This window comes from Filicampus tigris, chromosome 5, assembly GCF_054856515.1.
Source record: "Filicampus tigris isolate MCC_2025a chromosome 5, RoL_Ftig_1.0, whole genome shotgun sequence".
In the NCBI taxonomy this organism is placed as follows: domain Eukaryota; kingdom Metazoa; phylum Chordata; class Actinopteri; order Syngnathiformes; family Syngnathidae; genus Filicampus; species Filicampus tigris.
In genome coordinates this window covers 9,042,624-9,067,671 of record NC_141221.1, presented here as the reverse complement: position 1 = coordinate 9,067,671, position 25,048 = coordinate 9,042,624, and the positions used below count along the sequence as shown (strand labels likewise).

The following is a 25,048-nucleotide window of genomic DNA, read 5'->3' as shown; positions in this document are numbered from 1 at the left end:
TTATTCTGTTGTATTATGCAGTTATATTCGTACTTGTATGACATTTAGTCAGAGTCCGGTCAGTATATTTCAGAAACATGCCTTGACTGAGTTAGTCAAGACCGCTTTCGTCATCTCTTCATATTCACTATCAGCAGCATCTGTGGCAGGGAGGAGGATGTGGCAACAGAATGCACATTTACTTACACACAACCACACGCACGCACACACACACACACACACACAAAGTGCTAGTGCTGGGCTAGCAAAACTGATCGTTCAGAGTGTTCTAGGAAATCGGTGGAGGTGGATGAATAAATGTGTCAGTTCGCTTCTCTAGGCACTTCTGAGAAATAGTGGCGCGCTGGCGAAATATGCAGAAGTTAAAAACAAAACAAAAAACAAACAGTAAAGATTCACAGAAGCCAACTCAGATCCCCTTCTGTGAATTAGCTGCGATATTACCAAAGATGCCGAAATACACTTCGGATTTTTCAAGACCTTTGGCTCAAAACACTAATACAGCAGAGCCTCTAAAGAGGAACGCCCCAAATATGGTACAACAGCCAACATTTTCTAGGAGAATAATCCGCGAAAGTCAAATTGAAAAAAAAAAAAAAAAAAGACTTGTGCTTTTCTTGACCTTTTTTGCCTAACATAACACTTAAGTCTTGACAGTCTCTCCATTAAATGTCTTTCAAGAGTGAGTAGATGTCCAACCATGCCTTGAGATACAAGTTTAATTAATTCCGCTCATTAAAATGAATGGAAATGCTGTTAATCCAATCAAGCATAAATGAACATTTTTGCTTGTTTTTTTGTGTTTGACTTCCATCTTGCCACAACTCCACCCTGTGTCATCAATTTGGTGGCAACACTTTTGGTGGAGGATTTGAGGTCCATCCAAGACAAACGAATCCAAAATTCTGAGTACTGCTAACGCTTACCAAGGAGAGAGAAGAACAGGATCAAATGGATTGTCATCACGGCATTAACGATGTCAGCACACTTTATGCACACGTGGCTAAATAGTTTGTAGGAAATAAGAAAAATACCCATTTGACCGTGTGATTTTTGTCTTTTCATACGCAGGACACGCTTTGCCAGGAAAGATTTGTGGCACTGACATATGCTGCCATAAACTTCTCATTTTATTGAGCACGTATGCCAGCATGGAACTTCGTCGTCATCATTCCAGAAAATCAAGAGGGCCTTTTTCTCGTCTTCGGGCTTCATACATCTCACCCCACTAAAGAGAGGAAGTTGCTTGCATAATCTTCACATATGACATAGAATGCGCGTTAAGGGTGTGTGCTCGTGTGACATCGGCCTGCAATGCTAATGTTCAATCAAGAGAGCAAAATTTGATGCGGGACCATTTGAAGAATGTGATGATGTGAAGATTTCCCACGGATAATATTGTGTCAAAACACGGAGTCTGGTTGGAATGGCCACTTCAACTGGAGTACAACACACCAAGAATTTTGAAAAAAGATGGCTTTTGGAGAAATTGAGTTTTTGGGTTGGAAAAATGTGCTTTTTTGTAGGATGACCCGTGGAAAATCTAGTCCAAAAAGCCTTCCAACTACAGTAAAAGGGCCTTTTTCTCTACATACCTCATCAACTGTCATTTTGTCTGCAACTTGGGGAAGCCATTCTCCGGTCGGCTGACAAGTTTCAGTTGAAAACATCGAGCAATAAGCTTGTACGGGCAGAAATTCCAAAGGGTCCTTCAAACTGACGCGGCAAAATTACAATGACGTTTCAAACATTCTTGCCCTAAAAACTCAACTTAGAGTACATGGCACAACATTAACAGTATTTGTGAGAAGCGCAGCAAAATAGGTCATGTACTTTCAGATTTTTTCCCCCTGAATTTATCGGTTATTAAATTCCACAAAAATAGCGGCTACTTATCATGCTATCCTGCAACTCAAATGGATCCAAGATAATTATTTTCTAAAAAAAAAAAAAACATCCAGACTGTCAATCTTGAGACAAAAAACAAAAAGTACATTTTGCCATACAGTTCCGAAAAGTGAGGGGAGAGGCGGAGTTTGACAACACTCGTCAGACAGTGACGACGTGTGGACAGACTAATTATAAAGACCTGCAAAATCCATCGCTCCTTTCAATCTGTCAGCCAACACAATTCAATGGATCATCCTGGTCGCAGGTAATTCTCCACTGCTGCATTCGGTCTGCAGCTAATAATGATTTCCCCAACATGGAGCCCCCCTTTACATTGATTAATTAATCTGTTTAATTTTTATTCGACAGACTTAATATAAAATCAGACTATTGTGTTTGTACGCTGGCACATACAATGTATTCTTGCTTTAAAATTTGGGAGGTTTAGTTCCCCGTTTAAGGCGACAAAATCTCACTGTTGTTACGATAGTGCAGAGGTTGACTCTCACTTCTGTGTACAGGTAACGTGGGTCAGTTCCTATTCCGTGATCTTTATAGGATTTAGCAGTGACCACTCTGGATAGTGGATAAACTCTAGAAAATGGTAAGCTGTGTAGAAAACTAATGAATGGACTTCTGAAGTTATTGTTTCACACCCAAACACACAAAAATGGAAAAAATAGTAAAGCACATTATTAATCTTCAATGGCTGAATGATATGCTCGATTCATTTCTGACTTCTCAGAAAAGCTCAAATTAGGGTAGAAGAAGCGAATTCACCTTGAAATTCCTCATTCTTGTTCAAAGTAGTAAAACAGCCGAGACTCCAAAAATGTGTGCATCAAAAGGTTTGTTAAGCGCTGATTGTTAGTTTCTCTCTACGTAGATCAAGGACATGTGATCAAGTGCAGAGCTATCCCTATCAAAATTCAGATAAGATTCACATTACAACAAACAAAAAGACAGTGCTGTCAGTGTTTTTTTGATGAAGGGACAGGCCAACCCGCCACCCTTTCTTTCCCCTTCGGCATGCTTGGACAAACATTCTAATGCACTTCCGCTCCTCCTGACTTCACGGGTTCAGCTGAGCCAGAAGCACGCCTGCACTGGGAGTGAGATCAAGCTGTGATAACATTTTCCACACCAGCGTTTAACGCCAAACATGACGAGCCAGGGTCAAACTCTGCCAAAATGTTTAAAAGGCAGTTTGCGCCGAGAGGCAGATGGATCCGCTCCACTGGCAACGGGGATTTGAAAACGTTCTCTTACAAGTGAGAGGCGCACAATAAGAAGTAATTGACACGAATGTACTGTAATGAAAACCTGAGAGAATGCGAGAAGCAGGTTTATGGGAGGGATGAGATTGCACAGCTCCTTCACAATGAAGGAAGAGTGCATGACGTGAACATGAAAAGGACAAAGCAATCAGACAGCTTTTGAGGAAAGAGAAAATATATACAGTATATGTTATGTCTTTTATTGTACGATGTTGCCGTTAAGGGTTTGTGGAAAATAGGTCATGTGTTAAACGAGTGCTGGGATGTCCGGGTTCATAAAACGCAACACTCACGTGCGTGGTGCGAGTGAATGTGAGGCTTCACATGTCCTCTTGCTGTTCGATGTCAGCAGCGGGTATACAAAAACGGTGTTTTGGTTTTTAATAAACGTGAGTTGACTGACCAATGCCTCCATAATCCATAGTAGACAATACAATATGTTGGCGTTCCGAAACAGGACATTGCGTGCAGTGTTCCATCAGACGCACACGGTAGCCTATGTGAGCTAACTACAGCTAGCTTCCAGAAACGACTGTCCCGATGTGAGAAATGAAATCGGGCATCAGCCACAACGTGCTTCATTTTCAGATGCTCGTTCATCACCGCCATGCTGCTATGAAAGGGGGTTTTACATCTTATGAATTAATTTTGTTAAATGCGCCCCGACTTTTGGACTCTGTTGCTTACGCTAACACGGGTTAGCCGTGACACTGATTACCCACAATGCTTCTGTGTACATCACGGATGACCCGGATTACCACGACTGCGCATGTGCGTTGCAGACAGGCATACAGCCAACGGGAGACGAGGCATTTTCGAGAGAAAACCACAGTGTATAAATAAACGATGTGTTGACTATTAAAATTATTTGTTGACTAGTTTTATTTTTGCTTTGAAGGTCCACAATTTTTTTTGTTTATTTGTAGTACTAGCCATGTGTTTTGTTCCTCCCCTCCACTTTACTCATGGTGTTAAACTAGCATTAGCGCTAGCCATAGTTTCGCTCACCCCGGTCAGATGACCATAACTGGAAAAATTGGTCGTATGACACACATTTGGAAGAGCTTGCTGAAGAATGTAGCTTCAATTTCAGCTTTGTTCTTTTTCAGTAATGTAAAACAATAATAGTACGAAGAAGAGGCTTTTAATTATATTAAGTTTGTTAGCACTGTGAGCTAATGCCTGTAACGGGATTGGACAAAGGCAAATTGTAGTTTAGGCTGTTGCGCACCTTTATACTTTGGGGGCTTTCCATATGCAGCTCCACAGGGTCATGTTTAATTTGTGTTTTGTTGGTTAGCACACAACCACACACAAGAAGAAATTCAATATAATTAAGCACAAAAAGATAAATCAGGCACATGCACGGGTTGATGCATTAAAAAGGCAGTTTGCCAGCACCCTCCTGCAAAAAGAGACGCTTGAAAAAAAAAAAAACGAGAGCGAGATCTGACAAACATCTTGACCACATGACTCTAACCACTTCACTTCCTTTAGATGTTTCTCTTGATTTCTGTCACACCGAAACACACGTACGAAAAGAATGATGTGTACTTTTAAGGGATATTCCACAGTCGAAGTTAAGCTTCTTGCTCATTGTTGTGAGTAGGGGGCGAGTCTAGCCCATTTTGAAGTGTGCTGAAGCACTCCTAATGAGAATACAATCGCAAGCACCCCCAAAATGTTAGCGATTTTTATATTGATTTATTTCTTTTTTTACATTGTGTTCGTTTTAACAAGATTCAAAACTGTAAAAAAAAAAACATACAGTACTTCTTTGAAATTGAATATTTTAACAACAAAAAGTACACCCCTCTTTTGCTTAAAAATCTTTTATGTACCTCACCCTTCCTACCACTGCTTTGGAGCTGCAAGCGCTAGCGGAGCACGCATGGAGTTGCCTTTAACTTCCCGTCATATAGAGTGAAGTTATGAAAATGTCTTACCTTCTACAATTCAATACCAATACATTATTATCATTAGCATGACGCATTTTTTGGTTGCTGCATTTATTGTTCAATCAAGTCAGAGAAAACAGGGAGCAGACTTTATATAATGTATTAGTATTCGTTTTATTATTTGAACCAGACAGACACTTAACATGTATACCCGTGCATTCTAGACAGGACATCTTCATTACTATTAATTCACGACATATTTTACTACTTGCCTCATTTCACTATATTAGGAGGAGAAGAACAGAAAGAGACTGCCTTTCAAGAAAAGTGGTACAAAATGAACTCACTGTATGGCCCTGGTTTATCCAGAAACAACCAGGCTGCAAAATGTTTCTATTTTAAGATTACAATCCTTTTCTCCTGTGCCGTGGCTTTTTCACATTTGGTTTACTCGCACAAAATGTCTCACCCCGACTTACTCCGCACATTTTTTCATTTTTTTTTGGAGTGGTAAGTGCTAATTGCTGTTTGTGCGTTATTGCTAGCCACATCTCAGATCATCACGTCACTTTTGTTTGGCCGGTAACGGTGAAAATTACCAAGGACTTAGTCTCTTCCGATGCAATAGTCCAGACATGAAAAAAAAAACGTGCATGTGTCATCAATTTTCTTTCTGGGACTAGTTGACAGAGGTAGACCCTGGACCAGTCATTTTCGACAAAAGAAGCATTGATAAGTAAAAGGCCAAGTGAACCTAATATCAATCCATCATTTTGGTAAGAATATCAACATTGAAATACAAGAGATCCTTCTGTGAGACCTGATTATGCAAGACTTGAGCAAAGCCCGAGCTAAAGGCAACAATTTAACACTTCAAACCCAAATCGCGTCCCTTCCCTCTTTCCTATCTTAGCGCTGCCGCCTGTCTCTCTCATGTCATCCACTGGTGCATTTCTAGTGTCTCTTCTCAGCTGCTTCCATTTGGTTTCGGGTTCAGCTGACTGGGCCCATGTGTATGGAGAGCTTTAGTTGTGGTATGCGACGAGGGGCTAATTAACGCTGCGTGTTGCCATCTAAGAGACCAAAGTACAAGTAACACATAACAGCTGGATCAAGCAGTCGGACTGATCAAAAAAAAAAAAAAAAAAAAAAAAAGATCACTGATGCTACAAACAGACTTTCATACCCTCCGCATAGGTGTGGAAAGCAGCAGCACAGCAGCAACTACAGTGGACTCTGAATTTGAGTAACACAATTTGTTTTAAAAAAACAGCTAACTTTTTTGTGTGCATCGTCATGTAGCGTAATGTGCAGTTTCACCTCCACCACTGTAAATGCTTATTTGCATTAGGTGCTACTCCAAAGCAGTATTGTTGATACACATGTAGTACATTAGCCCTGTATTGTGTTAAAGTGAAGTGACTTCCATCCATGTACAAGGAGTCCATTAGTCATGATCATCAAGGACATATAAATAACTGGTTTTAACTTTAGATTTACAGTAGAGCGGGAATTTTATGTTATTTGAGTGCAATAAATGAGACTCGCCTTTAACAATACTCCTTCTTCACTTCTCTATATGCTTGGCATCTGCCACAAGTCTTGAAAGGCTGATAAGTTTGAGTAGTTTTACAATGAAGTGATGTCTTCCTTTCTACATTCACATGACAGTTATGTCAACTCGCCTTGCATATATGTCGCGCATCCACCATTTTATCATTATTATCATAGTGCATGCAACTCAGAGAGAATGAGACAATTATTTGAAATCAGAACAAATAGCAGGTCAACGAGCGTCCTGGAACGGCGACCCGTGTTCGACCTCAGAGGTTCCGCAGTAAATGGATGACATCGGCACAGCAACTCTACATTTGCCTCGTCGTTCTGAATCTTTGTCTTTGTTACTGCCGCATTAAGCATCACGCGAGTCTGATTGGCTCCAATACGCTGCCAATACACGGTGGGACATTAAATAAATGCAGAGGACAACACATTCAGACAGCAAAGGACAAGTTAAGAAAAAGCATAAAGAGATACCATGTGGGAAATATTAGGGCGAGAAAAGCTGGAGAAAAAAAAAAAAAAAACACACACACACACGCTCACACAGCTGAGACGTGATTAGGACAAAGCCTACGTGAGGTCTGAGGAAACACATCCGCTGTGAGATAGTCAGCCGCCTGTGGGAACTAAAGTGACTTTTGGAAGAGAGCGACACCGCAACTTTCCTGGCAACATTCGGAGCTTGCCGGCAACCTTTTAGTGTGCGTGCACACTTCAGATGAAAGGAACACGAGCATTTGCAATACGGCGGGAGCGAGTCAAAAAAAAAAAAAGCTGACAGATGACAATGTCAAGGCTAAACATGCTAAAGAAACTACAGCGAGTTAATACTGCACATTCGCTCCCGGAGGCACGGGCCACTTAATCTAAAACGGAGAGGACTGGAATGTAAATTGTTTACAGGTTGCGGAGGTCAGTTTGTCCTCTTTAAGATACTGAAGCTAAGGACCGAGATGATACGTTGCCGTCAGTAATGTCTCCGTCCTGATTTCCGTCCTTTCAGCTGAAATGACAAGATTCACTTCTGCAGGGAAGCATCTTTGGCCTGACTGTTTTGTCATCACATATGCAGAGGAAAAAAACAGACCGGTTAGTTATTGCGGTTGCGAAAAAAATAAACCACTCTGGTTATCGATTCCGTCGTGCACACTGATAAAAAAAAATTAAAAAATGGTTGCGGCACTGAAAAGAAGTAGAGATCCCGCAAAAATCACTGCGATCGGCTGCCCTACCGGCCCTGTACTGGATGTTCGATATTCGTTTAACATTCAGTTTACAGGCTTGCGTCATAACTACATGTGCGACGTGTAAGACAATTTAAGAAAATGGTTTGTCAAAAGATCACGGCTAACGATTGACAGTCCACAAATTCCATTGCTAGCATTCTCGAGGCATGTGGCACAAATCTACTACGGGCGTATTAGTATTAGTGTGACGTCGGCATACACCCAAAGATGAATGAAGTCACAAGTCTACATATCAGTGATGAATGAGTGGGAAAATGCACTTTGCTAATGCATCAGAATGGGTGTTGTCATGGTGACGTCTTCTTTCTCTCGCTCGGTGACACTAATACACCGTCGCACAAATCACCTTATATCAAAAAAAAAAAAAAAAAAAAAAATTCCAGTGTGATTGCTGTAGTAAACACCTTTTCTCATTCTGATTGCTCTAGTAGTTGGCAGTGGCGTATCAGTATTTACTGCAGCTCAAAATGTCATTATATATGTCATATCATTATGGAATAATAGGAGACATTAAAAATGACATAAAAAATGACACAAGTAAGCCACTTTGATTACTGGTTCGGGGCTCCTGGGGGACTGGGTGTGCAAACACGAGCCGCCTTGCAGCTGGACCAACTTGAAATATTGCAGTGTTTTCTATCATGGGAGTCAAACACAAGCGCATGCATGAGTAAAGAAAGAAAGAAAAAGAAAAAGACTGCTACTGTGACGCGCTATTTCAAGGTGTGCAACCTCAAGCTTGTTTATTCAGCCAAAAGCTGACACATTTGAATGACATAAACATTCGCAAAAATCAATGGAAGTCTAGACATAATTTTAAGTTCTTCATTGTAAAATATTGCCGTAAAATCTAAACAACAGCTATTGTTCACAAACGCTGTCTATGCATAATTGTTCTGTGAAGCAAGTGCAGATTTAAAATATTTTTTGTAGAATAGTCAAATTATCGTTTTTTTTTTTGTTTTTTTTTTTAATATCGACATATATTTTTTTTTAGCCCATATCGCCCACCCCCGCGAGAGATGTCACAAAACTCATCTTTTTAGAACGGAATATCCTATAGATTAGTTAATGAGGGGGGCTACTGAGTGCTAACTACTCATCCCCTGTGCTGCCCTGATAATAAAATAAAAAGAAACACAATGAACAAAACAAGGTCAGCTGCAGTTGGAGTTTGGGCGTCACGTTTTAGTGATTTACACTTGACCGTTAAGAATATTAAAATGTTACTTAATAAAACGAATACAATCATGATAGGGTCATTTTGACCCTGGCACTAATACAGTTTTCGATTTTTTTTCCCCCCTACGGGAAATGGATTTGAATAATGTCGAGGCCACAGACTTTCATTACACAATGCAATGTTCCATTATCTGGCCTTCAATCTAGACAATGCAGAAGTGAAACAGCCTTCAGTTTTGCCTACAATGGCAAAAACACACTTGATGCACTTGGAAAGACTGCATTTGCTTTTTATTTACTGTCGCTTCACATTTGAACCCCATTGTCATCGCAGGCTTTGTAAACAGACAGATCATCTGGTGGGATTATTAAGTTTTCTGATTAATTCTCTGGACTTGTTGCAGCTGCGTCATGGCTGGAACTCCATTATCAGTTCCCATGCAGCTTCCTCTTAGCTAAATGAGTTTACTGATAATACCGTTTCACACAAAAGACACATAGCAAAGATATAAATACAAGTCACGAACACCGGACATGGTTTTTATTGCCATATTTGTGCTCATACACTGCCAAAGAGAAAGTCCTCAGATGTATTTAAGTTGTTTTTTTTTTGGTTGTTTTTTGATCAAATAAGTTTGCAAAGTTAAAACAAATTTCCCTCACATGAGCCTTAAATTGTGTGCATGATAGTGAACGGCTCTCCTTCCTTTTAAGGCCATTCCCGGGGCCCTTCACGCTCTGCCTTGCCAAGATTCCGCACGCGTGTGCACAAACACAAAGTGGGAGAACCCTGATGAATTTGCCATTGCAGTCAAGCGGGCAAGATCCTGCCAGGGCCTTCGCCGCGGTGCACAAACGTACACGTATGCGCGGGCACACACGCGGCTCCGGCTCTATCATTAACTCAATTACTTCAAGCATGTGGTTGGGCTCGCAGCTGGCAGAAAGGTTGAGGGCTTCTAAATATAAAACACTACCAAGCAGACACATGCTACATCTCTCTCATTGACCTAGCTTAAGCGCGCGAGCCAGAATACACACTTGCACCCGCCCGGAGGCGAGACGCAGCTCTGTTTGCAGTGACCTTACAAATGGCTGCGGCTGGCACAGCAGTTAAGTAAGCCACTTTGATTACTGGTTCGGGGCTCCTGGGGGACTGGGTGTGCAAACACGAGCCGCCTTGCAGCTGGACCAACTTGAAATATTGCAGTGTTTTCTATCATGGGAGTCAAACACAAGCGCATGCATGAGTAAAGAAAGAAAGAAAAAAAAAAAAAAGACCGTGCTACCGTGACGCGCTATTTCAAGGTGTGCAACCTCAAGCTTGTTTATTCGGCCAAAACCTGACACATGAACGTGAGTTTCGTATTCGAGTCCGAACGGAGTCACGTTGAGCACTTGAGAGCATGTGGCTGAAGTGAGCCCCAAACAAACAGGAAGCAGCCTGGGAGGTGTACCTACTCACTAGAGTGCAATAGGACGCCAAATTGTGTACATTCTATACGGCAATTTAGCATACAGTAAAAGAACCAAAGTGGTGAAATGCTGTTACATGTTTAACGATAGCCTACATGTGCATTCTGAGGAAGCGTGTGACGGTAATGGGTGAGAGGAGGGCAAATGAGTTCTTAACTATTATAGTCACTCGGTTTCCTTTAGCCTCTTTAAAAGAATTACCTACACTATCTGTGTGAATTACATTATGCAGTACACCGATGAAGTTATCATAAACGCCGGAAATTTCGAATATAATCCAGTAGAACCTCAAAAGTAGAATGAGCAAAAAAGTTCAAACCATCATCACAATGAGTGCGAAAGTCCCCATATCATGAGAGACCTCAGCTAAGTGAACATCAAAAGTAAGTGTTGGGAATCTATGGCCTGGGGGGGGGCTTATATATTGCTCGTGAGAGCATTTGATCCCGTCTGTCATGCAATTCTAAAAACAGTTAAAACCTCAGAGGAAGCCTTACGGGAAGCCCAACTCATTGAACCCACAAATGCTCATAGTATATAATAATAAACACGAGTGATGGGCAGATTATCGGCCGGGGATATTTTTTTTTTTTTTCGGCATCGGCCCTTTTTTATTCATCCGAAGGCCGATATGCAATCAATTTAAAACAGAGTTCTTTTGGCTCTGATAGTCGCAGCGCATGTCTTTTGTCTGTTGCATTGACCCGCCCACAGCACCATCTGATTGGTTGCCGTGGGTAACAGCCAATCAGCAGTCAAAGCTGCTTGTTGCTCCGAGTGTTTGCTGTGCCTCTCCAAACTACGCAGCGGGAGGGGAGAAAATATTGCTAACAGTCCAGTGAGCAAAGGTAAATTAAAGCTACAGAAATTGTAATAAATCTCTTCTACAACTCACAACTACTCCCTACACATTCCTGTAGTGTTAATCACTTGAATTTACAGCAATGGCACTTTTGTCTAAAACACATCAAGTTACCTTGTTTATTAAATGTGCTATATAAATAAAGCTGCCCCCCCGCTAGTAGTCAATGGGGAGCGGTTAGCTCGCAGGCTAACTTCCAACTAGCCGCTAATTTGCTGCATCAACCACATGGCTCCGGAGAAAGGTTTAACCACTTGAAATAAGGTTGCTGATAACACTGATAGGGAAATAAAAAGCGAGTGAGTGCATGTGAGTGCCCGTATGTGTCTGTTAGCCATATTAAAGCTGGTGCAGAAGTTCATAGCAAAGCACTGCAAGTGAAAGTCAAAAATGGCTGCCACTGAAAGTCGGAATGACAAAGACGGAAGCTGAATACGCAAGAATAAAGGAACACCGACAAAAAGCAACGGAGAGAAGACGTGTCGAGTATGCGCTTTTGTGTTTTTGAACTTTAAAACAAAGATAATATGTGATACGTGATTTGTGTTACAGTAAACTATTACTGTTGTAAACTTAAAGGAGATATTCAATTGTACGTTTTTATTCAACTTTAAGACATGCTACTAAGCTTGGAAGCTCCCTCTACTTTTTGTTCGAATTTTAAAGCAAAATTATCAATTTTCTAAATTCTAAAAAACTTTAACATATTGCAAATCACAAAAGCTGTTTCATAAATGTGTGCTTAAAGGCATTTAAACAGTCAAAAGTTTGAGTTTTTATTATTGTAAAATCTGACGCCAATTTTTTCCCTTTTTTCTGCGTATTAATATCGGCTTCAAATTTTAGTTATCCGCCCCCTTGACTACTAATAATCGGTATCGGTCTTGAAAAAAACATATAGGTCTATCACTGATAAACGTGTGATTGATCATATTTTCTTCAAAAGGCACAAACTTGGTATGGCTGTGCAGACTGTTAAAATATGACTTCAAACAGGTAATAACTTTTTCAACGATGATGACAATTAGCACACGGCAAAGAAACAAAACTTTCCCATGGGAATTACAACTAAAGGACCAAAAGGAAGTCAACCACCATGACAGAACTCTGGCAAGTTCTATTGAATTCCAATTGTTGAATTTCACAGCTTGTTCAACATCACAGAGCATTGAGTGGGTGTAGTTAAAATGCTAACTGTGTTTCTAAAGGCCAAAGAGAAAAGTAGATACCAAATACGCCTCAACTTAAATGCCAAAATAGCTCTGCTCTTATTTTGTCACGAGGTAAAAGGCATGACACATTTATTTAACTTGCATCTTTCCTTAAGAAAACAAACAGTGGGAAAAGACAGATGATTTGAAAACAGAAGGGGAAACCCCGAGACGAAAACAGCTGGATGCAGGAAATGACTTGTGCCCCCCCGGGTGTTGTGTGTTTGCCAGTTTGTGTGTGTGTGAGAGCCGTATTTTTCTTTGCTATGTCATTCATTCCCTCTTTTGCAACCCGACTGCCAAAAGTTGGTGGAATCCTTGCATGTACGGATTCCACGACTGTACATGCCAGCGTGGCATGTGATCGTTAGTATGTTAGTTTACGTGCATTTGCGCGTGTTTGTACCTTTGGAGGATCATAAAGCTCCAACTGGTAGCCCTCGCCTCCTCCAACTTCAGCGTCCCTGATCCTCCTGACCAGCAGGCGGCAGCGCTGCCATCGCGGCAAAGAGTCTGAGATGGTGTCGTCCACCAGCAAGTACCTCAGCTGGCCCTCTTTACAGCAGCTGCTGACCTCCGACCTCCTCTGCCTCATGCTCCCGCCGCGTAACCAACGGAAACGATCCAGGAAGTTGGAGGCTACTCCAGAGAGTGCCGCCGTGGGTGCGGTGTCAGAGTTGAGAGAAGAGGGGCGTTGTGAGGAAGAGGAGGGTAACGTCTGCTCGGATGCAAAGGGCGCGCTGCTTGCCGGGCCGGTGAGGGAATGGGTGGGGTTGTTGGCGGACAGGTCCTGTGTTGAGGGTGGCCTGGGAAGAGGCCGTTTCTTAAAAAGTCTTCTGACAGACTGCCGAATCTGACTGACGGAGAAATGTGTGACGTCGGCATGTGATGGACTGGAAGCCGAAGAGTCAGATATCTGTCGAGTGTCTGTGCCAGACAGCTCTTCGTTACTACGGCTACGGAACAACAGCGACCCGCCGAACGTACGGGTCAAGCCACTGAGCAGCACCGGGTTTCCTGAACGGGGGTTTCCCCCTGCAAATCGCAGAGGCCGCTCTTGCTCCCTGCTCGCCACGACCGGCTCCACTTTTGGCGACACCACGGTGAAGAGAGCGGCTCCTCCGGTTTGTCGACCCGCCTCCCGGTAGTCCTGCACCCCGGACAAAGCGGTGATTCGTAATCGGCCAATCATGGCCTGCGATGGAACTGCCGGAGTGGTGCCTGAAGTGCTGCCGGGGGGGGCGGAGGAGCCGGTGCTCTGCTGGAGGGGCGTGCCATCTTTGTCGACCTCGCAGCAGAAATGCTGCTGGAAGAGGTCGGTGAACTGCTTGGAAAATGTCTCCGGCGGGAGTACGTCATGCTGGGGGCGCTCCCTGGCGAAGCTCCGGTAATGTCCTGCAAGTTGCCGCGCTGTGGCGATGGCGTGCAGCTCGCAGAACTCCCTCCAGCCTCGCGGGAGCGCTGCCACGCCAGGGCCGCCTCCTACTGTCGCGGTGGTGCTGGCTGGATGGAATGTTTTACCATTCATTGCAGTAACCAGACCGGTTGAGAATCACTGCAGAGAAGCAAACACAGAAGGAACCAAATAAGAGAGAATGGCAGATAAGGAAGTGTTAAAAAGTGAACAGAAATGGATAAATGGTGTGTGTGTGTGGGGGGGGGTGATTGGCGGCGGAACGGTTACAAAACAGAGAGACTTTGAAATGTAATTCCGAGCAAATTTAGATAATGCTGAGAGTTGTGCAATAACCCAATCACTAAAAAAAGGGAATCAAGTCAAAGCTTTCTTTCAAATATTTGAAACTTTGTGAGGGGACATCCAAAGTCTGATTTTATCTGCGGTCTATCTCAAACGTTACAAGTTAGGTTTCACAAATCTCTGGACAAAAAAGGAGAGGCCATCCGCGCCACCAGTCAGTTAAAGAGACACGGGCACCCACACAATCTTGGAGTCAACAGAAACATAAGCAAAAGGGCTTGAGGAAATCTCTCCAGTAAGGAGTTGAACCACTTGAGGAGAAGAAAAACAAGGAGAAGGATTGGAAGCAATTACAATGACTAAATCTGTTCGGATTCCTCCGCACCAATTGCAGAAGCTCAAGTATGTGAAATGAATGAACACAGTAATAAGTCATTGAGACAGACACTGAATGAGGTCTGACTAAGGAAGTATGGTTGGAAAATTTCTCAATCAACCACACTGCCGGCTCCACCATCTGTGCGCTCGGGTGTCGACACGTGAAACGTTTAAAGGAGCAACTCCTCCGACATGCGCACGCGCACGCCTTTTGCCTTTGGACACCTCTTAGGTGTGCACCAGATATTGTAGATGCCCCTTCCCTTATCTTCGTTCTAAATCAATTCCGTTGCAATTCACTTGCATCAGAGTCCGATTAAGGGGGTTCTGCCAGTTGAACTAAAAGATCACAAAGGAAATTTTACTCATCAAGATATTTGCTCATTTTTCAACAAATTAACTGTAAATGTCCATTTAAAAGACATACTGACAACATTCCATTTGAAGTTAAGGTAAGCTGTTTTAAGACAAAACTAACAATCGCTATTAATTTTATTTGTCGATGCTTCGTCGTCCTTGTCGTGCTTGCCGGGTGGCTGAGAACGCTCCGCTCGCAACTTTTGAACACAACTGCTTACTATCCGCTTATCTGGTCGACTCTGGCTAACTGAACGGCACATTTGAATAACGTTATGCGTTTCCGAACAGAACGTTGTTCAAAAGTGCTCTTCATTTGTTAGCGTGGACGAGACTAACGAGGGATTACTGTATATGAAATTACATCGCGTCATTGCCTAATATATCATGATCAACGGATGAATTAGCCTTTACCGATTCTGTTTTCAAATGCAGTAAAGAAAGCAAATGTATTAAATCAGATGAATCAGATTCCAAATTGATAGACTGAGTTAGTTTAAGCACGGACAAAATCTTGGTTTCTAATTAGTGCAATGTATTTCTCTTGCATGCATTTTTCTAGTTCATGCATCCATTATTGCTGGGGGAAAAAAATGGCAATTTCCACCTTGTGGGTCTCATAAAGGTTACTTTGATCCCATTCATTTATGAAATGTGTACTGGCCAGCGTCTTGGTGGCCTGACACTGTTCCGTGCTAATGTTGGACGCTGGATTTAAAAAAAAAAAATATCTTGAAGAATCAGCATTCCAGACAACAAGTTGGCATTCACTGGTTTACGTAACAAAATACGGACAATCCGTAACATTTGGCAGCTCTTCATCTCTTATTACTCAAATTTTATTCTAATTGTTATTGTAAAACAAACCGTGCCTTGGCAAGAATAGCCTATTCGAAACTATAGAGACAGACGGTGTGACCAAGGGGTGACGTTAATCATTTGCTGCGCACATGTTATAACTGCATACATGCTAAACTGAACACATGCTGAGTAAAGTCACTGGTTGCATCTGGTTACTACCTGTAGCTGTGCCGTTTAAGGTCAATGCTGATTGGGTCATTTACTAGTTGAAGTGAATTGAGGTCTAATCACTTTTTCACCACAACCGAACCGTGCCCAGTTCATTGGGACCCTCTTCTTAGTCGTCTTTGTTAAATGGGATAAAATCAACTTGAACTTGATTAAAGGAGACTAAAGCGTGTTAAAGTGAAAGCACCTAGTAACCCCCAACACCACCGTGTATTTATTTGGGGATGTTAAACTTCTCATTATTCTCTTAGAACCCTGTGAGGGATTTTTCCTCAAACTTTCCTTCAAGTCAGGAATGCCACCGAGTCGCATTTCCAGTTAGGCTCCGAACAGAAGGAATAGCCAGAGCTGATAACAAGCAGCTCATCTCATAATTAGAAAGGCATGGCGCCGTAGTTTGACGAATTAACCATTGTGGCAACAAAGAAAACCGTTTGTTGTCGTTTTATCCAAAGGATATCCAGATCTTGTCCATCACCTCTTCAAACACTCTGCTTTTGACCACTAGTGAGAACAAGTACATGTATGCATAAATATCCTTGAGTGGGGGCTGAGTCTGGTGTTGGGATCAAACATAGTAAAAGCAGCAATAAACAAGCACAACATTAAATTAGAAGTAACTTTCTATCTGGAAGCGTGATGTTGTTCAAGGATTTAAAGATATGAAAACACACATATTGTGTTTACTTAACAACAGTTGTGCCTTCTCACAACTAAAAAACATGAGTTCAAGAGTGATCATAAATCTTACAATACATACCAGCTTCCTCCCATGTAGCAGTGAAGGGTCTTTTCTACAAACAGGAAGCTTGACTGTAAGTGTATACATTTGTGAATATGTTAAAATGGGGTATGCGCATGTGCGTGCGTGTGTGTATGTGTGTGGAGATGTGGAGGTGGCAGGGGTGGAGGGGGACGCTCAGTAGCCCAAAAGATCACAAAAAAAAAAAACCCACAAGAAATAGAAGGGGGTTCTTCTTTGTGTTCAGCAAAACATGCTCCAACATGACAAATTATCTCCCGACCAAATCTCTCTCCTTGTCCCCGGTGACGCCACTCGACAGCGGCCACTTCTGCATATAGTGTCATGCACCGAGCAAAATTAAACATACCAATGTGGGCAAAAGACAAACTTGTCATCATGAAATATTGCGTCACTACAGTTCCTAAAGGGGTCCTGTCACAACGACCAATTCCCTTCCTGTACTCTACAGAGCTCAGTGCGTAGTCCCTTTGCGCCCCTGCAGCTGGCCCCCCTAGAAGGCTCGTTCTATCTGCATGGCCAGCCCAGCGATGACTCAGCAATGAGTGACTCAACATGCGCACACATGCACACACACTTCCTCTTGCTGTATCCCTCTGGGGGGCTCAGACACCGCTGTTCCCATGGTCATCCTCATCGCCCGATCGTCCTGTTGCGTGCGTCTGCAGATGTGTTCACATTCACGCACTTAGGAATGCTGAATTACAGTCATTTTTGGAACGGGGAAAACATTTTTGAAACACTTGACATTTGCCGGGCATATAGACAATCAACCATCCACACTCGTTCACACCTATGGACAATTCAGATTCAATTCATTTTGTCACTGAACAAGCAGGATTTTGGAACGTGGGAGGAAGCCAGAGTACCTGGAGAAGATCCACACAAGCCACGGGAGACCACGTAAACTGCACACATTAAGTCAGGACGCTAACCCCAAACCTCAGAACTTTGAGGCAGACGTGCCAACAATGTCAAGAATGGATCAGATTTTTTTTTTTAATGCAAAGTGTGAATTCTAAAACCAGGACCCAAAAATGAATAAAAAAAAAGCCTGACAAAGGACTAAAATACACACTGACGTGTGCATACAGCCTTAATCATTCATGAGTCCTCATCTGTCTCACCTTTTCCTAGCCTAACATACTGCGCCCATTAAGTGCATTCTTTCCTGCTCTCTGGGTTAAATAGAAACATCCCCATCAGCCACAGGGTAGGTCCCATTTAAGACAGAGGAACTACTGAGCCTGCCGCTCAATCACTTCTTCTTCAAATCAAAAACAGGCAGCAAGGCCTTTATTGGACATACTCACGTGTCAAACAGCTGCCGGCTTAAACTGTTTTCCAGGAAAGCAGCTTGCAACAAGAATCAAGACCACTTTTCCTCCGATAGACTCGTGCCGCTGGTACGAAAATAATCTACATATTCAAAACGACTATAAAAAAAATAACGTGATAACCCCGCAAACCTTCCACACTCTGCTTGCCTTTTAGTTTTGTGATCGTGTTGTTCAAACAACAACTGTGACCTTGTGATTTTAAAAAAGTGCTGAGGAACGAATCCGCAGAATCATGGCTAATCAAGACTGTTAGTCATAGTCTTCATCAAGGAGCCTCTCTGTTTCAAACACTTCTCAATACAGATGGAAGCCACAAGACTTTAAATGCGAACCAACCCAACATAAAAATAATACTTCATACGCTCTTCCTAAACAGATTCTAATAGAGCAGGACGGAAGCAGGATGCATGACAAACACACGCCAACTGATCTCGTCCTCAGGACTAAACTCATGACTCACTGGTTTGATTCGAGCACAACCTTGAATCGACCTCGGACATGCCACGGCAGCCTACAGACCTCGCCGAATACTGTACAACCATACTGGTCCCTAAAGATGGGATCTCACAGAGGGGCAAAGGCTTGCATTTTACTAGTCGCAAATCGTTTTTCTTGTCACAAAGACCCGCTGAACTCGTTCAAAATTTGATGGCAAAAAAACCCACAAAAAAAAAACAAACAGTTTGCGACCAGTAATGCAATACACATACTGCAGTGCACAATTAGGTTACTTTCCGGTGGCCCTAAAATTTGCCAAGTCATTTATGAGAAAAAACACTTGCTTTCAACTCAACAAATCATCAAATTTAATCAAAATTCAATAATCACTAAACTATTGACTGGGAAACATCCAGTTTTATCCAACTAGCCTTGGCGTGCCATGGATACAATTTAATTAGAGTAAAGTTAAAACCCTCAACATGTACTGAGCTACATCCTCTCTGAATGTCAGTAGAACTTAATGAACATAAGAGGCGCATTGCTAATATTTACACAGTGAAGATTGCATCATGAATGCAACAGCTTGAAGCACAAAGAAGTAAAAGTACTCCCCGTGCTTGCAAAGTTGCATGTAAATGTCACCTTGCAAGATTTTATTAACTTGCTCCATTTTCACAGAGCAAACAATCAGGACTTGTATAACATCTAGACAACACTCCGGCTGTAGTACTCGTGATCAGTCTTTGTCTAGAGACCAGTCTCAAGAAAAACTTCAGACTGAGGATTTCAGTCAAGATCAAAAAGGTGGGGACAGCAGTGCTTCACCTTTGACATTTTTGAATTTGTTCAGAAAATAACAAATCAAGTAATGCGACACAGATAGAAAATAATGCAATGCCTTCCATGACTCCGACTTTTTCCTGACTCATAAACAATGGCAGATTCTCACTTCACCACAATTTGGCACTGATGGAAGTTTTATCAGTTCCTGCCCCTTAGCAAGAGTGTAATAACAGCACCTTGGCTATTTTTAGGTCATAGACTGTTTCTTATATTTTGGATATGCAACCAAACATCCATCGATGCATTTGATATACCACTTCTCCTCACGAGGGTCACAGGTCAGTTGGAGCCTATCCAAGCCGTCTTTGGACAAGAGGCAGAGCACACCCTGGACTGGTAGCCAGCCAATCACAATGCAAACAAACACTTAAGGCTAATTTTACATTGATGTTTTGAGACCATGTTTTTTTTGTTGTTGTTGTTGTTTTTTGTGTTATGGTATTCTGATATTGCAGTTCTACAAATGTTATTTAACAAGCTTTAACCTGGTCTTTGTTCTTGACTCTGTCTCATAAGACCTACAATTTCCTAAGGGCGGGGTCAGTCCAGAATTTCCTTTGGGGTCAATAAAAGTAGTAACCTAATCTACAGCTGACCTAACACTTGACAACAGTGCAGTGGACCCACGCATACTTGCAGTTCGGCACCCGTGGATTCGCATGTTCGGGGATTTTTTCCCCCCAGTGTTTTTTTCTGTATTTTTTTGTTAATTTTTCTTCCCGTCAAAAGGGTCGTCTTTTGATGCAGAGACTTGAGGAAAAGTAGTCACACGACCCCATCCCCTTGTTATCTGGTCATACGTGAAGGGATTCTTGTGCTCCCATCTCAAACAATTGACAGCCATAGCTCTATCCTCACCGCTTGTGATCCAACCGGACTGCATGGCATGATTTGATCAGACACATCATACGCGGTTTTCTCAAAAATGTGGAGAGGGAAAAAAACAACAACATGGCAGCGTGTGCATCACAGGGTCTGGGATGAAAAACAGATTTTGTTACCACCTTTGAATTTTCATTGTGTGAGTCAGAGTGAATCAGTGTGGGTTACACTTACAAAGCATAGCGAGTGTGTGGGCATAAGGGGGTTATTAGACGCAAGAAAGGGGGAGGCGAGGAAATAAAACAAGAAAGCTAAACGGAGAAAAGTTAGGCAAGAATCATTGAAGGTAAGGAAATAATAAGAGGGAGGGCAGGAAGTGTGAACATCTGAGTGCGAGGGAGGAGGAGGGGCGCCAGGTTTGGGAGTGGAGGTCCAGGTGGCCGAGTCAGACTGAGTCAGTCTGAGTGGAGGATCTTAACTCTGACTGGGCTGCATTTTCACTTCTTGCTGTGTCGATAAAGTGCAATTTAAAGAGGAGTGAAAACAGCAATGACAAGAGAAATGCTATGACTCATCCGTTCGACGGTAGAGATCTTCCGGTGATGGAGGATTAGGACGGATAGCTCATCCGATGAAACACCCTCCAAATCTTTTCCGAGGGCAACATCCCAAGTGGTTCTTTGTTTAACTGACATGTGGCAGGTCAAGTTAATGCACTACTCGTCCATCTAAAGAACAGAGTTCATTCGCTCAGGGAGAAATGTCATTCTGACAACACCTGATGATTTAACATGAGCAGGAAGGTGTTAAGTGTTGGTTAGACAAAAAAACCCCAAAAAAAACAACGTAAGACTTGGGGAGGTACATTTCAACAACAACACAGTAAAATGTTTTTTTGAACAAGTAAGCAAAACAATCCCCCTCCTCACGGGGCTTAAAGAAATGACAAAAAAATTGTAAAATGTATGCCAGGCCTATAGTTGGCAATGTCACAATGTCACAGAAACACTAACGAGCTCATACAAAACCATCAGCGGTGCATTAAAGCTACTCTTTGTTGGGGAAGCGTCCCAAGCATAGACGCTACTACCGTGCTAATGAAACAAAACATTTTGTCACATGTCCCCCCTTTTTTAAATTTAATTCTTGACCACTGCTTGTGAGAAAAAAAAAAAAAAGTATTCTGTAAATTGTAAAGCTGGGAGGACGTGGGTAAACAGGATTGCTAACCAATAACCCTTCGCTCCACGTTAGCCGCACTACAGTTAGGAAGAACTGACACCATGTGACCTTTTTCAGTAACTTTCACTTCAGATTTTATAATCAAGCATGACAAGATGCAGCAAAAGGCCATCGGGCGCACCGCTGTGCAAATGTGCACGACTTCTGGATGCCAAGCAAAGGAGACGAGGGGTGACGGGACAGGACGGGTCTCAGCTTTCCCCCCCCCCGCGTTTGTGTCAAGAGAGACGCGAGATCGAGCTTAAGCACACATGCGCACGCGCGCTGCTTGCATAATTGGAGAACATTTTGTAAAGAAGGAAGCGACACTGAAACATGAGATAACCTTAGTCTTACTTCCCACAGCCTGAGCGGCGCATCAGCTGATTTGTGGTAAAACGAGCAAGAAGCCTTAAGCGACTTTGCAAAACAGCCCGGTGGAAGTTGTTTCTCTGAAATTCTTCCAAATTTAACTCTGTTGAAATACCAACGCTGACGGGCCTTAGCAACCTTAAGCAAAGCCCCCCCCCCCCTCCCCATTGCCTTATATTTGGTATTTAGTAACTACTGTATCCTGGTTGGCTTTGGGAAACACATTCAATATTTTCGAAAAAAAAAAAAAAAAATTATCCCCATACAAAAGCAAGCGCAAACATGACATAGTAATCACTCGGAAGGTCGGCAAAAGTTATACGTTGTTTGGTTAGCTTTTTTTTTTTTTTGCTTTGGAGCACATTCTCCAGCTCGGTTCTGCATTCCCACAACAATGCGTGATCGGACACGACACAATGCCGCTATTCTTAAGACGCACAAAAATAAAGCTGTGCTGCTCTTGGGCCATTTCCTGTGGTCTGGGAACTAGGAGGCGTGCTGGGAAAACTGAACAGCACCAAGCGACGCCGACTGAAAGTATGAGGACTACACAGACTCAGAGCGGAGTGTCGCAAGCCAAGACAATTCCACGAAAGAAACAGAGACAAGCGCTCCTGGTGGCAAACAGTCCACTCTCTTTCAGCATGACTAATAAAAGATGTCGACATAAAGCCTGCAGTCCATCATTATCCTCAGTAAGACAGAACCTGGCACGTCGAGGAAATAATAAAGCACAGGGGTCTAATGAATGAGTTGAGTAGAGACATCTTGGCAGGATGCACACGTGATAAGTGATTGTGGGGGGGGGGGGGGGGGGAATGAGGGGCTTGGGAACGGGGCCAGCGGCGAGAATCAGGGCTCACAGACACTACAGAAGAATGTTGAGGATACACGACAAAAAAACAAAGCGATAAGTTATTTGCATCTGTATGAGTAAAGTTTTTTTTTTTCCCCCTATTGAGTTTTACAGGTTGTAATTCACGATGGTGGAAATTGCTGATTATGTATTTTTTTTAAATACAAATAAAGTTGTTTTGTATTGTATTTTAACCTTAATAAAGATTTTTATGATGATTGACACAGTTTGACACTGGAACACAGCAAATACCAGTTTTGCATGATTTCTGACTTGGAACAACGGAGGTTGAATCAAGATCCACTGAACAGTTTTTGATCGAGTGCTACCCCTTGCAATTTAGTTCTAATCCACTGTCGTCGTTAAAAACAAGAGTAGTAACCTTGCCTGAATTAAATTGACAAAGGCATCGAGTCTTGAAATAAACTTTGTTCGGTAGTTTTAGTGTGCCACAAAGAACGTATACGCTTTACGTACAACTGTGAACTAAATGTCCGCACTCAGCACTGGTGCTAACGCTAACGCTAACACAACATGTATGTGTGTCCTGGGCCACTCCACCAATATTACAAACCACTCGAGAAGATGATCGGACAGAACAACAAACTATTTTATGTATGCTAAGTTTGCGCCAGGGGTCACTAGCGTTTTTGAAACTGAGAGCTACTTCTTCTTCTACTAGGCTTAACCCATTTTGGCCAGAAGTGCATTGCCGCGTTTCTACCAGCCAGGAGAGCTGTTGCGTATTTCTACCTCTCCAGCCAGGTAAGCGGACACGTCATTTTGTTTTTTTGAACCAATTCTCGGTCTCTTAGGAAATGAAATGCATCGGAATATACACGTGACAGTGTCGTGAGTCGTCTTAGGATATCCCAGAATTTTCTTTGAGCAGTAATGGCGGACGCAGGCGATTACCACCCTTTTTTTTTAAATTAAAAATAGTGCTTCCCATCAATCCATTATCCAAACCGCTTATCCTCACAAAGGTCACAGCGTTCTTCAAAATAGTTTGCAGGTTAATTTTGTACAGACTGGCAGTGTGATTAACTATAAAAAAAAAATTGCGCTATCATATTCCTAAAAGGCAAATACAGTGAGTCATTTGTGTTCAGTTCTTATCATAAGTAGTATTCTCAAGTGTACTGCGCATAACATACAGTCGAAACAATGGAGGAGCTTGAATGCAGCCACAAAGACTTGAACCCCCCCCAAAAAAACAAAAAAAAAAACGACCGCATATCCAAGAACATGAAACACAACTTATCGCTGGAATCTTTAAACACACGCTTGTTTGCAGGAAAGCTCAAAGCAGCAATCCATCATTCACATCCGCGCCAAGATGAATTCACACCGTACAAGCGGGCCTCAAATATTCCACCCTGGGAATATGAAGCCATCTCTCACTGAGCTTACGCCAGCCATTTCAGTGACTCATTCCTAAGTGTGAATAGTTTGATTAATTTCAAACCGTGAAGACTCCTTACAATAGCGGAGACGTGAAATACTGGCATGGGAGTTGGGAAATAATTAGAGTCTGTCTCATCTGACTTCCTGGAATTCTAATTGCTGACGAAAGGTCCAAACAGGTTCAAGGAAAGACAACTTGCTGGTGGTTTTTGACTGCTATCATTATACAGTGTGATTATGTTCCATCATATGCATCTAACCACACTGTAACTCTTCTTAGCTTTTGGCTTTAACATGATATTGGTTCTGTATATTCTAATTCAAGTGTGTCAAACTCGTTTCTGTCGCGGATCAAATCGTAGTTATGGTTTCACTCGGGAGGACTGTGAAAGTCGACGCGCGACCATTTGCCTTCGTGGGCCGCATAAAATGATGCGGGCCTTGAGTTTGACACCTGTATTTTAATTTGCTGGCAAAAATAATAACGATTGATCTTCATCAAGGTGTCCGTCAAGTCATGAGTGAATACACTCAGTGGGGGCTGAACGACTGAACGCTTTGGGGATGACGGTCGAGTGACTCAAGTCGATGAATCAATGAGGCCATTGATATTTTGTGAGGATTTAGGCTGTTTGTCAGCTAGCGTTAGTGGATGCCTTTTTAGATGTGCGTTGATAGAACATGCTTTTATTATTATATTTGAAGACGGTCTTGCAAATAATTTTGTTGTAATTTAAATAAGGGTGTCCACAAAAGACGATTTGAGACGGTTTTTGATTGCCCAACTTTGACGCAACAATAAAGAGAAAATATGACACACACCGAAATGTGCATAGAGTATATGAAATTAAAGGCGCTTTTCCAAAACATGACCCCTTCAAAAATGTTAAAGGATCGGTCACGCCTCATTGAAA

The 25,048-nt window shown here is 42.4% G+C and overlaps 1 protein-coding gene across 4 annotated transcripts in view; it reads right to left on the bottom strand.

The window, feature by feature from the left end:
* The window catches only part of sh2b3 (SH2B adaptor protein 3), a 50,917-nt gene that overhangs the window by 16,568 nt on the left and 9,301 nt on the right, over positions 1–25,048 (bottom strand). For all 4 annotated transcript variants that reach the window (XM_086032186.1, XM_086032185.1, XM_086032188.1 and 1 more), the window contains exon 2: positions 13,013–14,161. In XM_086032186.1, the coding sequence (XP_085888312.1) occupies positions 13,013–14,134 (1,122 nt within the window). In that variant the 5' untranslated portion in view covers positions 14,135–14,161. The remainder of the gene's footprint in view (positions 1–13,012; positions 14,162–25,048) is intronic.